This window comes from Tympanuchus pallidicinctus, unplaced genomic scaffold (assembly GCF_026119805.1).
Source record: "Tympanuchus pallidicinctus isolate F22 unplaced genomic scaffold, pur_lepc_1.0 scaffold3, whole genome shotgun sequence".
NCBI lineage: Eukaryota > Metazoa > Chordata > Aves > Galliformes > Phasianidae > Tympanuchus > Tympanuchus pallidicinctus.
The window spans coordinates 79,483,265-79,501,549 of NW_026294747.1; the positions used below are offsets into that span (position 1 = coordinate 79,483,265).

The 18,285-nt window shown below is 37.9% G+C and overlaps 2 protein-coding genes across 3 annotated transcripts in view; one reads left to right on the forward strand and one right to left on the reverse strand.

The window, feature by feature from the left end:
* Positions 1-2,757, forward strand: part of RUNDC3B (RUN domain containing 3B) — a 41,950-nt gene extending 39,193 nt beyond the window's left edge. For both annotated transcript variants that reach the window (XM_052693998.1, XM_052693999.1), the window contains one exon: positions 183-2,757. In XM_052693998.1, the coding sequence (XP_052549958.1) occupies positions 183-328 (146 nt within the window). In that variant the 3' untranslated portion in view covers positions 329-2,757. The remainder of the gene's footprint in view (positions 1-182) is intronic.
* On the reverse strand, positions 2,539-17,914 carry SLC25A40 (solute carrier family 25 member 40). The gene is made up of 11 exons (XM_052694000.1): positions 17,208-17,914; positions 16,814-16,932; positions 14,696-14,755; positions 13,411-13,517; positions 11,932-11,999; positions 11,376-11,500; positions 10,248-10,421; positions 7,329-7,438; positions 6,973-7,054; positions 4,683-4,763; positions 2,539-4,069 (listed from the first exon to the last, which is right to left on the reverse strand). The coding sequence occupies exons 2-11, from the start codon at positions 16,905-16,907 to the stop codon at positions 3,954-3,956; spliced, it is 1,017 nt and encodes a 338-aa protein (XP_052549960.1). The 5' UTR covers positions 16,908-16,932; positions 17,208-17,914; the 3' UTR covers positions 2,539-3,953.
* Between the last annotated feature and the right edge of the window lie 371 nt (positions 17,915-18,285).

Here is an 18,285-nt window from a genome sequence, read left to right on the forward strand (position 1 = left end):
CAGTGGGGAAGGTTGGAATTAATGATGTCTGAGTGCATTTGTGAGGTATGTATGTGCTGAAGCAGTAACATATAATTCATACTAACTTAAACGAAACTTTTTTTTTTTTTATTCCTTTATTTTTTCGTGTTCAGATCATCTTTAGTTGTGATGATTGGCTTAATTCTTGTTTTTTTTAACAGGAAAGGAGGACACTCCGTCACTGCTTGGTCTTTGTGGTTCTCTTACTTCAGTGGCAAGCTACAAATCTCTCACAAGTCTGAAATCAAGTGAATATCTTGCAAGTCCCACGACAGAGATGACAAGTCCAGGCTTAACACCATCTTGAGATGCACACAAGCAGGAAGGACTTTATGTTGTATGCATTTGGTTTATGTTCCACAATATGACTTCCAATGAAGACTGCTAGTTCAAAGGCAAAAATAAGCTGCTTTATTTTTTCTTCTCGTGGTTACCTGTTTAATTCTCCAAGTTTTCATTCCAGCTTTTCTTCCCCCCGAGGGCTTTTTCAAATTTCCTGCTTCAGTCCTGAATTGTTTAACTCTTGGTCAGGTACAGCACACGCATTCTGACGCTTCTGACTGATTTTTAAAATGAAGCACTTGGAAATCAGTCTCCTACTTAACTGCCACAACCTTTGTTTCTCCTTGCAGTGGTTATCAGCCTGGCTCTACTATAGCCTGGTGCTTCTCTTCAGTGCTCTAAATATCAACTCTTGCAGAAGAGACAGGAAAACTTAAAGCCAGTCTTTGTAGGCAAATAAATATTTTACTTAAAAATCCATATTTTCATCTGTGTGTGTTGCATAGGACCTCAAATAGCGTATTTAACCTGTCAAGAGCTCTTCTCAAGTTGATTCAGTGTTAGATTTTGCATTCCTATTAGCATCATGGCAGTAATGAGACAGCTGAATCACACTGAAGAACCACACTGAAGCACTCTTAGTAATTCTTGAAGTTGCATGACAGTAACAAATGTAAGTTGATCATCTAAGTCAAGCATACTTAGCAAATTGTAAATATTGAGGAAGCTTGCCAAATTTCAAGCTTTTGAGTGACCTGGCTTACAGATAATTTAATATTATATGAGAAATTTCTTGGCTTATTGATCTTACTGGAAAAAGAGGGACTGAGGAAGATGGGGTTAGCTCCTTGCAAAGTTTGGCTCGTATTTATTGGCAAGATTACAGTTACAGTTGGTTTGCCTCTTGTAATGGTACCTTGGCACTACTACAACAGTCTGGTCATTGTAAGGTGGGCTGGAAAGAAAGAGCATTCACTCTCACCTTTACAAAAATCACTGAAAACATTCAGCTAAGCAGAGTGAAAAAGGGGAAATAAAGGCAATGTAATGACAGTATTCTCATGCTAAGGGTTGTTCTCATTTCTGTAGTAGTGCAGTAGGTATTTTCCTTGATTAGGTAATACAGCAGAACGTACTTAGGTCAGTTTTCTCAAATTATTTGCCATTGATTTAAATTACTGATACAAACAGCCTGTAACATTTTTTTAAATGAAACTAACTTTCCAGATTAGTCTACAGTTTCAAAGTTTGCAAACTAATTTTTGAATTGCAAACTATATTCTTAATTCTTTGTAAGATATAATGGATCCTTTATCTAAGAATTTTGCTAATCAAGGTAATGCTTCTCAATATGATTAGTAACTTTTTAAACAAATCTTAAGTGCATGTAAGTATGTTGTATTTATAAGTGCTAGGGAAAATGCTTTTTTTGTGCCAAAGAAGTTTCATAAATTGTTTACATGATAGTTGCAATACAAGACAGATTTTCAATTGCTTACTCTCAGATGTTTACAGTACGTCACTACACTGTATGGTTTTAGTTGGTTTGCCTCTTGTAATGGTACCTTGGCACTACCACAATAATCTTCTCGTTGTAGGGTGGGCTTGAAAGAAAAAGAATTCACTCTCACCTTTACTAAAACCACTGACAGCATGAGCCTCACGCTTAGAGAGGCTGAAGTCTCTGTAACTTGAGGCACTGCTGGATTTTGATGCGTGTGGTTCAAGATGTATCTGCTGAGCTCCAGCCCATGGTGCTGGAGGTTACTGTGTCCATGGAGAAAACAAGGGTGGAGGCCATTCCTACAGGAAGTTTTACAGCGGCTTAGCAAAATCCTACAGGCCTTATTTTTTTTAATCCCTCATGAAACCATTCAATTAATTTCTCTGTAACGAACTCAAGAGTATCACATCCTTTCACACGCTGTCAGAATGTCCATTCCTTCTTGTAACTGTTTTTGGTTGTTACACTTAAGTACCTGTTCTCTCCTGGTAGTTGAGTAACATTAAATACTGATTTATAAGTTAAAGAGTGCATGTCTACTGTGAATACAAGGGAATCCAGATTCCAAAGTTAACATCCTCCATCGAGGTGTAGTGATTTAATCAGTCTTGTTTGCTGTTAAATGCTTCTCCCACTTCATCAGTGTTTTGGAGGGGACTATGATCATGATCTTCAGTCATGTTAGCTGATGGCTCTTTTCTTGGAGCTACTGGTGTGAAATTCACGTGTCATTTAACTGAAGTCTTTTATGTAGTCTGACACTGCTGTGAGTTTCTGGGTGTCATTTTGTGCATGGGAAATCAGCTGTGTGTCTTTCTCAGTTTTAAACATTAATCATTTTTCAGAAAAAAAAAAAAAAACCCACACTGAAAAAATGCCCAAACTGTATGTTTTGTTGCCTTGACGTTCCATGAATGTTGCATGTAAATTAAACATTTTGTATCATCGTTCATCACCAGTTTTTGTCTCTGTTTTAATCAAACAAAAGGTAAAATAACAGCATTTGGCAAGTCACAGTATTAGTGAATTTGCAGCAAATTCTTTCTCAGACAACAGAGATGTTGTTGCTGTATCCCATGTGCGGCCCAAAATCTGCTGTTACGGCTTTTTGTCTTTTGGTTCTCTTGGCTCTTTTGACTATAGAAGCTCAAAATAAGGTGTAAACTTACTTTTATAATCACAACAGGAGGAACAGTGTCACATGTCTACCACGGCAAGAGGTCCTGCCTGCACCATACGCTGTAAACTTCTTGCCTAATGTCTCTCCCCACAGATAAGGCGTTTTCAGAGTGTGTGCTGAGTTTTTACCAAGGCGAAACACACACTGGGACGCCTTCAGAGTAGAATAAGACTTTGCTGTCTGTGCAAACTATGCATGGGAAATGCTCCCTGGAAGGGAGCCTGCCTCTGTCTTGGAGCTTTTCTGGGATCTACAAGGTGTTATGGGGGGGTCACAAACATGTGAATGTTCTGGAATGTTCCTCCAGCACACTAGCACAGCTGGTTTCAGTGCCTAGGTGTGCTTCCCAGTAACAGCATGCACTAAAAATATTATCTTGAACTAAAAAGCCACTGCAGCACTTGGCAGTGGATTCGTGATGTTCTCTGGGATTCTAATAGCCACTATGTTTCTTCCAGCTTGACCTGAAACACTTCTTGTTATAAATAAACCTGAAAATCAAAAGTATCCATTTGCACAAATTATGGAGCTGCAAATAAACATTCATGCAATTGAAAAGGTATTAAGCAAGCTTAAGCTTAAGCAAATTGAATTTACTCTCTGTCAGCCTCCTTATGGAGATGTCTCTTCCTTTGGGCTACCTACAGTATTGTCTAAACATTACTTTAAACATCCAACAAAATATTTAGTCAGACTGAAGATTAAGAGTGGCAATTGTTATTCTTCATCATTTTGGCCAGGCTTCTTTTTTTCCTTTTTAATCATCACTGAGGAACAGTCCAAGTGCCTTTTTTTTTTCCCCCCCCTTTGTAGCAGCAAGAGAGAACTCTCAAAATTTTCAGTAACCATTTCAAGGCCGTGTATTTTTCTTAAGGGGGAAAAAATAGCCAATTTCTCCTTTGTGAAATAGTGAAAAAATGAAGTTTCTCCATGTGTTTCAACTTCATGCAATTGGATGAAGGAGTCTTAAGGATGCTGGTTTGTCTTTTCATTTAAATGTCTGAAGAAAGCCTTCCCATATTCATATGTGCTGATCATTATGGCACAAGAAGGAGCAACTTTAAACAGCCGTGGAGTAATACCTGCCCAGAAAAGAAAGGAAAGCATTCATTCTCATCTGTTTTCACATGGAATCACTCTAGTGCCATTAAAAGGTCATATTATATTGATTCCAGACTATAGCACTGTAGCATTGGGATGTTCTTTGTGTCCACGTTTCTCAAAATAGCAGTGTTACTGATGAGAGACGTTACCACTGTAAGGACATTATGCCCTCACATCCGTCATCTGTGCAGGCTGCCTGACTGAAGCACCGCCTGTTTCTGCCTGCTTGTCTTCCCACAGAGGTGGAGCAGCCCTACCTGCAGGCTGCTGTGCTCCAGGCCAGCAGAGGTGGCTATGGGGGCAGGCTGGGCCCTCCCTGCAGCATCAGTGCAGAGCTGCTGGCATAGGAGGAGCAGAGACTAGTGGCCTCTCAGCTGGGACGAGACATTCAAGAAGACAGGGACACGATTCCCTCTGCATGTGTGCACGTCTGTTACTTTGTCTGTTTCTTTACAATCTGTTCTGTGACAGTGACTGTGTGTGTTCACAAAGATGGAAATACATAATTTGTGCATGCTAATATCTAACAATGGCTTGTTAATAATCAAGAAATTTTAGTGTGATTTTTTAGAAAGATGTCAAAAGATTTACCAGCAAATAATCCAGCAATCCCTTTTTGAGCAACAATTTTCCTCATAACTGCCCAGGTAGACGCACAGTCCCTCTGTGGATCTCAACACAGTACAACAGAACAGTGAATTAAACAGTACAGACAATACCACAGGAAAAAAAAAATATTAAAAATCAAATGTTGCTTTGGATGCAATGATAAGCTTCAATTTATCTTAACTTATAATTTAGGTATGTATATGAATATGAAGTTATTTATATAGAATGTTAAATTCATGCAGTATGTAAATTAATATTGAAGTTAAAATAGCATGACATAGAAAAAGATCACAGTAATGCCTAGAGTAAATTCTACAGAGACAATATTTGCTACTGGAGTAACTGACATAACTGAAAATATTGCATAGCTTTCACATGAGCTTATCTCACTGCAGGTCACTTTATACATGCAGCTAAAAGATCGTTTTCAAAAGTGAACTTGTGTTTTATGGTAAGGTGGATCTAAAGGTAAGTTTTGAGAACTGATATAATGAGTCATAAGAATGAGAGTAATAATTAAGGTAGGACACTTTGCAGATGTTACAAAAGCTTGAAAAGTCTAAGTTGATGAAAACCATCTCACACCCCCAAACCATATATGTTTGAGAAATGGTGGATCTATGAGATGTAGGCTGCAGGCCCTGGTAGAGATGATTCAGATACCGCGAGCAACTGCACCAAGAAGCCATCTGCATTGCAGACATGTGCAGCTGCTTTAAACAGAGGAGTTTTTTGTGGTACTTCACTCTGCACGTGCTGTTTTCCTTGATCTGTAATATGGAAGAAGCCAAGATCTTATTTTTTAGATAAAATTTCATAACATGCATTTATGAGGAACATCCTACAGCATCTGGAAGCTGTGAAGTATTTTGGCAATAGTAGAGAAACTGTAGATGCGTTGTCAGGATCCAGCTCTGACAACAGCTGCATTTGGAAAGAATGCAACCAATACCAGTTAGAGATTAGCATACTGAAATTTAAAACATATATCTAATTCGTATCAGCCAAATAAATATTAGGCAGCTAGCTGTGATTCAAAGAGGTGTTCAAAGAGCAACGAATTCCTACATTGATCAGTGCAAGGGAAGAATCGAAACACAGTAGCAATTTGTATTTGACTTTATAAATCTCAAGCAGTTCCGCAGAAGAAACATAAATGTCTTTTAAGAATTACACCAGAAAAAAGATATTTTACCTAAGAGAATGAAACCTTATGCCAAAATGCAATCAGTGTGTTTTCATGATATCTTTCTGGACGAGTGCCTTTAAATGAGCTTCTAAACAGAACCTCATTTCTGGTTACTCCATCTTTCTACTCTTATTTCATCTTAAAGCCATGATCTAACTTGTGTTCAGGTTAATAGAAATCCCTCACTGATTCCCAGGTAATGGAAAGCTATATTTTCACATACAACTTGAATTGCTCTAAAAACGTAGTGGTGCTCTACTGAACAGAGCACAAAAAGAAGAAATCCCTTTGTCCTTTAAAATTGATGGGGTAATTACGGACATGCCCTCAAAAATCATTTCTTTGAAATCACACACCAAAAAAATGGTTAAAAATACATAACCTGAGCAAAGAAAGCACTTTTTCTGTAGCTTAAACTCTAGCAAAAAAACAATATTGTTATTAAATAAAATGTGTTAAGAGTTACACGGCTGTTTTTATTTTCTAGTATCAACTGGTAGTGAATGTGCAAACATTTTTTCATGTGATTTTCATCAACTGAAAAGACTTTCAATAGAACCCAGTTCACATGTATGTTTTATAAGAGCTGAAATATTTCCCCATTCACATAAGAACGTCTGTAAGTTGACAGTGAGTCTGCCTTACTGTAATAGTTCTGGATTTTCTGTTTTAATTTATATCACATATTATTACGAGTTGTACTTTCCTCACACCTTTTCCCTCTGTGTCATTTATGAGATACTGTTTTTATCCTAGGAGATAAGTATTATTGTACAAAGTGTTTCAATGTGGAAAAGACAAAAATGCTTAGTGGTATCATAGAGAAACTGAAGAGATGAATATTTGAAGTGCCTATCAAAAATCCATATACCTAAGTATTATGTCTTTTGGGTTCTGTTTTTTAAATTGCGGCTAGAAGAATCAGCTTCACTGCATTTATTAAACATGTGGATTATTACTAAACAGTTCTGCAGGAATTGCTGAGCAACCCAATCTTCAGGGAATTCTGAGTGTTCAACAGCAGACGTGGTTAGCAGACAGGCTAAAAACAGCTGTTTAACAATGTCGTGACCTGCAACTTACTTTGTAAAGTCTCACTCTCCCAAATTTCAGTCTGCATCTGTGTTTTCACTACGTCAAATGGCAGAGTCACGACAGCTGCAATCTATTAGGAAAAATCAAGCCACAGTTCTACTGTTAGATTACCAACAAGTAAAAAGTCATTTTTTTACATTAAGCTGCGCACAACTTAAAATTAGTTTAGTTATTCCAAGCACGTGATCATCTTGTAGGTCCTTTCCAACCCTGAGGTGCTATGGTTCTATCATTCTATGATCATTTCTGAGAGAATCATGTAAAGCCACTTCACTTGTAAGTAGATAAATAGTTGGTTAGTGACGATAATAAGAGTAGCAGTAGAAACAAAAATGTGTACTTACACAGCCCGATGCTGCTCCTGCAGTAAAAGCAATCACAAAGGTTGGTTCACGTGCACCTGCACTCTTGCACATCATCTTCTTGAAACGTTCATAATTATACCAGTACACTGCTGTGGTCATAAAAAGCAAATCCAAAAGAAACAAACCTTGTACTACAACACATTTGTATTTCGGTTCAACTTTTTTATCAGTGACAGACGTAAGAACTCTACAGCAGTAATAGAAGCAAAGACAAACCAAATTTGAAAGGAAACCAGAATTGTTCTCTTTGACAGTCTATCCAGTTCACCTTATCTCCATACACATATTCCAAATTTCATACGATACAAATTAGCCAAATCATTTTGTCATCCCCATAAAATATCTCCTATCTTAAGACAATCCAACATAAACATTACAAAACTCATAGAACAGAGTATTTTAATGTGATATTCCATAAATCAAAATTGAAGTTTCTAATTATTTTCCATGTTTTCAGGGATATTTCATATATTTCATAAACCTTGGTAAAAACAAAAATGTGCTTCATAGAAGATGAAAGGTTCCTCAAGCCTGTCACATATTCTTTTGGACCATACTATATAACATTTAATTCTGACACAACCAAGAAATATGACTTTGCTCTCTGGAATTACTGAGGAAAGACTTGCCTTCCACAGTCCTCGCAGAGGCTTTCTGAGGAAAAACTTTCAGAAGTAACATCTATTTTTGTTCTCTTCTGCTGCAATAAGCTGCACTCTTTCTACTTTAATAAATTTTAGTTAGAATGCAGAAGTTACTGAGCTGAGTTACGGAGTGCTTCCTTGTGCAGTTGGCCGAATACATACAGCAAATGAGAGGTGTGCACCCTAAAAGATAGCTGGGACTCATTCAGCACTGAGTTCTGCATCGTGTGGTGGTGGAGAAATATCAAAGTATTTTCTTGCTGTGGAAACCAAGCTTCCAGTAGTTTGCAAAAGTAAATTAGGCTGTATCTCAGAGATTGGGAAAACTTACTATTGAAATACATGTAACCCTAATTTAGTATAGATTATCTAAATCCAAACTTAGAGCATGTGCAACACTCCATTCCCTCCATACATTTCACATGTATATTCTCTGCAACATTGCTTGATAACTCAACTGCTACTGTTAATCCAGCTCTTGTGCTTCTATCAGATACTCACACCTTGAGTTTTGTGCAAGTCAGCTTGCTGTCCAAGGAACACTGTGGAAGCTATCATTCACACCTGGGTTAACACAGTGGGACTCTATGCTGTGCTGCTAACACTGTCATTCTGTGTTACTTGAGAGTTCTCATGGAGCAGCTGCTTTCTTAATACAAACTGTTGCACTGACTTTAATTCCTCTAGAGAAAGCTAACTGCAGCTTTCTCAGAAGGTGAGGACTGCTGTAAAAATACCAGAACCCATGATGCTGTTGGTGTATCATTCAAAGAGAAGGTAATAAAGGAGCATATCTTAACTGCAGAGAGAGTATTTATAAGGAAAAATATTCAGAAAACACATTCTGAAACATTAATCAAGATTAAATATTCATCATTTATATCATCAGCTTCGAGGCTTAGATACAAGAATGTGAAAAGAGTAGAGAGCACACACATCACCTTGGTTTCCTCCCCTTTGTGCACTCTCATACCAAACTGATCATTCCACTCTGTTAAAAGCATCAGAGGGAAAGACAACTGGCTCCTGCCATGTCTCTACAGACAAACATCAGTAGTAGAGCAAGAGTTTCTACTTGTAATCAGACAGTAAGAATGAGAAGAAGAATTTTAGAATCCTTTTTGAAGCTCTAAGAGAAAAATGCATTTGGCAGACAGAGAAAATGAGCAAATTGCAAATAAATATTGGACAGGAAGCCCTTCAAGCAAAGGATGGATTTTGAATACTGTTCTCTTAGTCTTAAAGTGTTTGTTCACATGTTCAGAAGCCTTCCTTATCATGTAATGTGAAATCAAGTCTCATCAAGGAACAGCATATCCTTAAGAAGGAAATGCAGCATAAGTACTTTGTTTAAATATCTACCAGTAGCAAAGCAAAAGAAAAAGAGTATTATTCATATTGAAAACAAAACACCTGAAATAGCAGTTATGTAAGTTAGCAGAACTAAGTGCAGCTCTAAGCTAAATATCTGAAAATGGGTTTGAAGCATTTCTCTGGACCAACACAAGGTGTTTAAAGGTGTGATTCCTGATACCATCCAAAGGACAGAGACAGCTTTGAGAACAACTACTGCCCAGTTATTCCCACGTGCCCTGATAATGAAGGGCCTCAAAGAGACATGGCTTTTAACCACTGGCATTACTAAGTTGGAACACTGTCCTTCAGCGCTCTTGCCCAATTATTTCCAAATGCAGAGACAGCAGAGCTTTAGCAAAATGGGAGAACACGTGATCTCCTTTGTCCCAGTTATCTTGCAGTATAGCACTGGGTCAGACTTTTCCTGTAGACTTTCAGCTTTGAAGCTGCACTGCCAAGTGGTGCTCTAGTTTCATCTTTTCTGAACAGTTACACAAACTCATTCATCTTGCTAGCAAAAATGCCTGAAGATACTCACTACTGTGTTGCCCTGTCCTTGTACATTTTTTCAAGATCAAGCATCAGAACACAAATACAGAATGTCCCTCTATAAAGAAATAGCCAGCATACCTATTGTAGAGAACATTTCCTACAAAAGCCTTAAAAACACACATTATGTAAGATGAAACAGTCTGAACACAGGGAAAGGGAAAAGTAACACTGAACACAATCTGGCATCCATAAACAAAATTACAAACACTCAAAAGAGAAAAAGTAAATCTATTCTTAAAGCTAATCATTTTTGTAAAATAACATAAAAATACAAAAAACTATGCAAAAGAATCATGAAAAAAACCTATCTTACACGATGCAGACTTTTATCTGAAATAAACCCCACCTGAGAAAGGCACATCTCTCAGAACACTAGTGCTCCAGCCTCTCCACAGGGAAAGCCACCCTTCTCTGGCCACTTTACTCCTGATGCTCAAGTGCAGTTGCTTGTAGGACAAGGTGTGATACTGCATTCTAGTTCTGATCAGCTCCAATGGACTCACTACTGTAACTGAACCAACTGAAAATGAGAAAAATGTGGGGTTTTTAAAAAATCAAGATTTACAAGTAACATTTCCTGAACATTAGAAGTTAAGTCTCACGTTGCCTTATATATCTGATGAAAAGAACCATAGAATGTCTTGGGTTGGAAGGGACCTTAAGGACATGTAGTTACACCTCCCCAGCCATGAGCATGGACACCTTTCCTATATCCGGCTGCTCAGGATCCCATCCAACCTGGCCTTGAATGTTTCCAGGGATGGGGCATCCACAGCCTCTCTAGGCAACTTGTTCCAGTGCTTCCCCATTCTCATGGTGAAGATTTTCTTCCTAATATCTAACCTAAATCTACCTTGTTTTAGTTTAAAGCCATTATTCCTCCCTGTCCTACCACTACAGTCCCTGATAGAGTCCCCCACCAGGTTTCTTGCTGCCCCCCTTTTAAGTCCTGAAATGCCACAATGAAGTCTCTGCAGACCCTCTTCTTCTTTTTCAGATTGAACAAGCTCAGCTCCCTCAGCTTTTCTTCACAAGAGAGGTGCTCCAACCTTCTCATCAGCTCCGTGGCCTCCTCTGGACACAGTCAACAGCTCAACATCTTTCTCGTGCTGGGGATCTCAGGCCTGGACACAGTACTCTGGGTGGGACTCCACAAGGGCAGAGTAGAGGTGGACAATCACCTCCTTCAATCACTGGCCACGCTTCTTTTGATGCAGCCCAGGATAATGTGACAGCCAAAATAAATCACATCAGTCCAAGTAAGAGCGTTATATTACGGAAGAAATGGTGGGAAAATGTAGGATTCCTTCCTATGCCCAGCTCCATGTAATATTACCCATTTTTAAAGCCACAACAAATTTGCGGAAAAAAGAGAAGAATGAGGGGGGAGAGAGAGGAGAGGAAAAGCAGAAGAAATGAAAACAGAATACAGATGTTGCATTTCATTTTTTTCTCTAAACATGAGACAACTTACATCTGCTTAAGGAACCTGCAACAAGTGGAATGTGGTCATTATCCTCTCCTAGTCTAGACCTCAGAGCTTCACTCAGTTTTTCATAGCAGGTAAAATAGATTACTGTGGTAGGAAGGGCCATTATTCTAAAATATAAAAGAGGGAACCTGAATTAGTGCAAGGAAAGCAGGAGAATCTTGTATATCTTGTATGGATATTTTGCTTAAGTAAGGAAACTGTGTTGGATCTTGCAGGTTATTAGTAACAATCTAGACCAGCAAATATCACAGACTAACATTCTCAAACAATTAACACAGATCCTGTGATTTGCTGATGCTACCAATGGGGAAGTTACAGTACAAAGGATACGTCTTCTAAAGGCAAAATGAAAAGTTAGATGTCCCTGCTTATATAGTGAGAATATACCAAAAAGCTTGCAAGGAGAAATAGCAAGTTCTGGTGGGAAAGATACCACCTCCAAAATGTTTCTGATCAAGCTGATGACACCATTCTCTGTAACTTCAGATGTAGCAAATTTTTTAAAATCACTTATTTGTCTAAAAATGAAATTACTTACAGCGTTGGGGAAAGTCCACTCCAAAGGGATTTAATTCCCTCTATTTGAATAATTTTCACAAAAGCATCCTAAAAATATAATCAGGCAAAGAGCAATAATTAGCTGCAAAGCTTTTCTTTAGGAGTGTGTTTCTAAAACAGCTTATGATTCTAAGATTGCAATTTTGTAATTGCTTATGATAGCCATCAAATTCAATGATACAAGTAGTTCATCTGAGATGAGAAGGAATATTTGTGCTTGAAATTAACTATTTTCTTCCATTAGTAAGTTTTTCTTGGTAACTGACAGCCCTGTGAATAAGTTATCTTCAGAACAAATACAGCGGCCACAGCAGCCAATCTTCCCCAAAACTAATGACTAAAATATTTGTTTAGTAAAGAACAAAGTTTCTAGGCATGAAATAGCAGTTCACTCTTGATTCTTTGATACATTCTTTTCCTGACAAGATATCAGCAAATTGTATATCACATATGATATATTTGGAAGCTTACAACTTATCACAGCTGTCCATACATTTCCCAGGCCACTGACAGCAGAGGAACACTGAGCCTTGTTGGCCATTGAATTGAAAACATCTTCAGGAGATAAATTCCCTAATATTAGGGAACTTATTTTTCTTAATCTTTTGGGAGGAAGAGGCTGAAATTTGACAGATTAGAATAAGGACAAGATCAGGCTTTACTACAGGGCCTCAGAAGATACTGAACCCGACAGGTTACAAAAAGGGCTGGCACTAACATTTTGTTTTCTTCAAGCTTCTTTTGTATTTGTTAGTTCTGGATGTGTTCATAACACTGAATCAAGAAATCTACAGTCCAGGAAGGTACAGATCAATGACAGGAGAAAGGATGCAACAAAATCCAGTGTCTGAGCAGCAAATGCATGTATTTTACTAATGGTCTGGGCAAACACATCAGAACATTTGAATGGTTCTAGCATGGGCAAACTACCTCGTCTACTACATTTTTCTCTACTGCACTGTTTTATGAAAGGAAATCTGATGACATGATAGTTATTCTTCTTCATGAATTATCTTGTTATTGCAGAAATGGGCACGGCATGATGTCAGTTAGAAAACTAAGAGATTTCCTAAAAATTATATGGTAAAGTTAATTGAAATAGTCAGACAAGTTATTAATTTCAATAAAATTTGGTTATGGTAAAAGGAGCTACTTCATGAACACTTCGTTCTTCTCAAATACTGAATTCTGAAAAATCCTTGATCACATGTGTAATATAGTAGCAGTCCAACAAGAAGCTGTACAGCTGCTCTCTTACTCATTTTACCACAGGAATTTGCATTTTCAGCTAGAAAGAAGGCATGATTAACCACTACCTAAACTACACTGTGTAACCACATGAATACCCTCTCAAACAACAGCAAAAACTTAAATAAATAGATAAATCTTTAAAATGTGCAGTATGCCATTTAAAAATGTTTAAAATGTACACCTTCATGTAAATATGAAATGTCCTTACCAAAGTCCCTTTGAAATGCCCTTTTCTCTTATAGCATGCCTTGCCATCTGCATTCTCACAAACACACGTATGATCCATCTGGCCTTTGGAGTATACAAAGCATTTTCCTAATAAACAGTGTATAGAAGTATAATTAATGTGTTTTGAAATGATTGTTTTTACTCTGCAGCAATTCCAAATTGGATATAGTGGTGAGAGAGATTTATCTCTGGTTAGAAAAACAGAGACAAAGTAGCTTTGCAAAGTCAATATCAACAGAGCAGGTGGAAGGAAAAAGAAAACAAAGGTGTCCCTCGCAGTGCCAGAGGAAAGGAAATTGCCCTCACGGGCTCAGGGAGACAAACTGTGTAGCAGTGCCACCTGCTGAAGAATAAAAGACAACGACACAAGTCCTGAGTGTCACCTTCGTGCTTTCTGAACATCCTTCTGACTTTCAAATCTCTTACTGAGCTTTCCCTGCATCCGTGTTATGGATGGAGCTACTACATCTTAGGCAAATCTATATTCGCACTTGATCATCCTCTCTAATTTTTATTTCTTCTACATCATGTACTTTGAATCTGCTAGATAAAATACTGCTGCCAGTACAAAAACATACTGAGTCCCACATTACATTTTCACACTTTTGAAGAGTTTACAATTTACTAAAGTACCAGCCACAAGCATTTTCCTTTTTTTAATTTATGGCAACTGTTACTGCAAATACTTATCTCCACATACAAGAAACTTCTACAGCAGCCATCTCTTTTTCTTTTAAATCTCCTTTATTAATGACAACTAAACAGTCAAGTCTTTGAGCACAGAATGTATTAATCTATTTAGAACCCAGGTGACAAGACTTAGATAAAACTTTTACTACTCATTTTCAAAAGTTTTTGGATTCTGGAGGAGAGGGACTTTGACATAACACAGTGATCACATAAGCCCCTTATCAAAATATTTAGTAATGTATTAATAGCTTTTTTTTTTTTTTTACTCAATTGAGTAATATTTGTACATTCTTCCATACTGAGAAAGAGATCATACAGCCTACTTTACATGAAATTGATTCACAAGATTTTTTTTTCCATTGTATCTATTCAGTAGCACATCTTTTCTTTAGCAATTTTAGTATGTGTACATATATATATATATATATATATATTTCCCAGCTCACTGACTGAGGAAACAAACTTAGCTACTGAGAAACAAAGAAAGCCATTGTGCTGCTCAGCACTGTGACAATTACCTGCTAAGTGTGACAGCAAAGAGCAAAGTGCGCCCTCAACTGCAGAACATTGCTTACCTTTGGGGAACGGATTGCTTTGGGCTTGCAGTCGAGTTTTGACAACATCAAGAGGAGTTACTAAAATGAAGCAAAGTAGTCATTTAGAAACACATCATAACCTGAAAATGTAGAAGTGTGCACATAAATTCATCAGGAACTTTTACAACCTGTTTATCGGGGATGGGGGATAGGGAAGAAAAATGACAACTATTTTACAATGTAATCAGCCAGAGGGGGAAAGCAAGCAAACAATCACCACCACCCAAACCAACCCAACCTATGCATCCCCTATATGTCATTTCTAACTTACCAACAGTTGAACAAAGAACTTCTTGGGATAAACAAAGCTCACAAAAAAACACATTGTGCCAACTTGTATGAAATTGTTAAAAGCTGTGCTACTCCACTCTGGCTGCTAACTTTTTATAAATGGCAAACCAGAGAACTTCAGATTTTGTCCTCAAGCATGTAAAAAACCACAGCATTTTCTATGCATTTATTCTTTTTCATTAAACGAATCTACATAGTGATGTTCAAAACAAAACAAACAAACAAACTTTAAATTTATGATGTACTTTCCTTCTTTCCTCTGTGTAGAGCAGATTTAAAACTTCAGAGTTGTTGAGAAGTAAATGTAGGGTTAGGGAACATTTTTTCGCTTCCATCCAGCACTTGAGCACAACAGTCCTAGACATGCTGAACACTGCAGTTGTTTGTCAGCTGGACCACTCTCCAACCTCTGCTGATGGCACTGACTCAGGGCTTCAATCACTTACCTACACACAGCAGCTAGTGCCATGCAAGACTCCAAGGTATCCAAAATATCTGCACAGTGGACAGATATGACACAGAACCTACAATTTCATTAAGCAGCAGCTGGTGACTAGGTCAAATCACCCAGAATGTGCACATGACATGCTTGTGCCCAGGCAAATATTTACTCCTTAGCTCTCTGCTGATGTCCGTCTGCTGACCAGTACATTCTGCTCACGTTTCTGTATCTAAATGCAGGGATCTCGATGTGACTGCAACTCATTTCAGTTATATAAAATTTGGCTTTTATTATCATTTAGCCAATTGCACATAACTCTTCCTAGTCTCCCAGGTACCACTTCAGAATGGAAAAGGTCTCCTTATACCTATACTCCTAAGACCTTGAATACCTTAAACTAGAACCTTATGCACACAATTCGAAATACATCTTGGGAATTCTAGAGGTCCGATCTAGCTTTGCCTGCTACTTTATCTAATATCACAGGACACATTGTGTAATGACAGAATGAATAGACTGAATTTGGTAAGAACCTAATTCATAAGTCTGGAAGGTTTTGGGGGGAGGAGTCATGCTTAGAAAATTGTAAGTTTCTCTACAGCTTAGTCAGTGTTAAAAGTCAGAACCAAAGGCTAGCTTAAGGCAAAAAGTAACAGAAATACGAATAAGCTTGATGAGCTCCAAGAGATATGAAGTACTGAATCCAACCAACCAGTGCCTCCTTAGGTGCACATGGGAAAGGAGTTCATGAGCTAGAGTACTGAATAAAAGTAAAAGCTCAATTTCACAGATTATCTGCAAGTTTGAAAGACCTTACAAAAAAACCTATCCTTAAAATTGCTTAAGGAAATGATAAAATGCTCTGACAGAATACAACAGCATAACAAGTAAAACGATGTTACTACTGCAGTGGTAACATGAAGAGGACATCTCACAGTGTACAGCCTTGCAGGGTTTGTATCTTGAACTGTAGACTTTCATTTAAAATTTATTTTTAAGTGGCAGAAAGGATGGAAAGTCATTTTTATTGTTTTTTTTTTTATTCTTTTTTATTTTTTTTAATTTTTTTTTTGTAGTTTGTTCGTTTTTCCAGAAAGCAAGCAGTGAAAACAGACAAAGGAAAAAAAATTAAAATTACTCTTATTTTCAGAAATAGTTAAAGGTTATCAGGGAGGGTAAAGATTTCAATTAACCACCATATTTGATATAATTAAAAAAAAACAAAACAAAACAAAACACGTACTTAAAGAACATATTAGCAGAAGTTTACAAACCACATATATGCAGTCAGCACAATCCATTAAACCAAAGAGCAATCACTTTGCAACGATTTTCTCTATAGCAAGCTTAATAGTTTGCCTTACCAAACAATGATGTAATTATAGCTCCGCAGCAAGAGGACACTGCCTGCTGAATAGTGGTTGTTTTGCTGAAATTACTATTACTCATCTCAGCCATCGCTTTATCCTCGGAGAAGAAAAATCTATTGAGGAACAGAAGAAGTATATTGCAAGACTGTGCTTACAACTTGCAGAAAAATCAAGTAAAAATATTTTTAATTTTTACTAATGCATTACATGTAAGCAGCAGTAATGTAAGAAAATGTAATATAGGGAACTCAGGTTTTTGGTTTTGTGGGGTTTTGTTTGAAATTAAGTTTTCTAAATAATAATAAATTAAGTTCTAAAGGAGAACTTTCTAAACTTTTTAACATAAGGTACCTCATACTTTACAAACCACATTAAATATGTAACATACCTTACATTTTTGTGGCAACAAAGGCCTTAGGAGCATGTCAATGGTCTGTACAAAGGTAAATGCCCTGCCTGCAGCCCACACACTGCAGCAGAGCAGAGCACTTCGTCCAGACCCCCCTCTTGCTTCTGTCGTTCCTATGAGAAAATCCAGAGAGGTCTCCTGGTGAATCCAAATCACAGCCTGTTGGTAATGGCTTCCTGAGCAATCTCCTTAAACAACAAGCAGTGACTGACCAGTATTAATGCTGCCAGTAAATATTAATTCCTTTAACAAATCCTGCAGCGCAGTTTCACAGGCAAGGACTCAATACCTTAGAAATGTAAGCACAGACTCTAGAAATAAGGAGCTAATATAAATCTAGGCAGAAAAAGAAAACAAAAAGAAAACCAAACAAAAAGCCAAACGAGCCCATTTTCAGGACACAAAATCCCCAAATGACATCCTGCGTTGAAGAGGATTCACAAGGATCACTGAGCCCAGCTTCTGGCTCCACACAGGACCACCTGAAAAACAAATCCGATGGCTTGAGGGCCATACCTTTGAAAATGCACACAGATTTAGTAAGTACAGTTGTGACTTTATTAGTTTGTATTGATCTAAGCTTTGTATTTGATCCATAGGACAGGCTGGAAAGTTGGATGAAGAGGAACCCAATGAGGTTCAATGATGGTATGTGCAGAGTCCTACAGCTGGGAGGAATAACCTTATCCTTCTGTACAAGTTAGGGGCTGACCCCCTGGAGAGGAGCTCTGTAGAGAAAGACCTGGGTGTCCTAGTGGACAACAGGTTGGCCATGAGCCAGCAGTGTGCTTTTGTGGCCAAGGTCAACGGCATGCTAGAATGCTTTAAAAAGAGTGCAGCCAACAGGGTGATCCTCCCCTTCTTCTGTGCTCTGGTGAGGCCACACCAGGAGTACTGTGTCCCATTCTGAGCTGCTCAGTCCAGGGAACTTCTGGAGCAGCGGGCTGCAAAGATGAGTGGGAGCATCTTCCTGATGAGGAAACGCTGAGAGACATGGGACTGTTCAGCACGGAGATGAGAAGGCTGAGGGGGATCTTATCACTGTTTATAAATACCT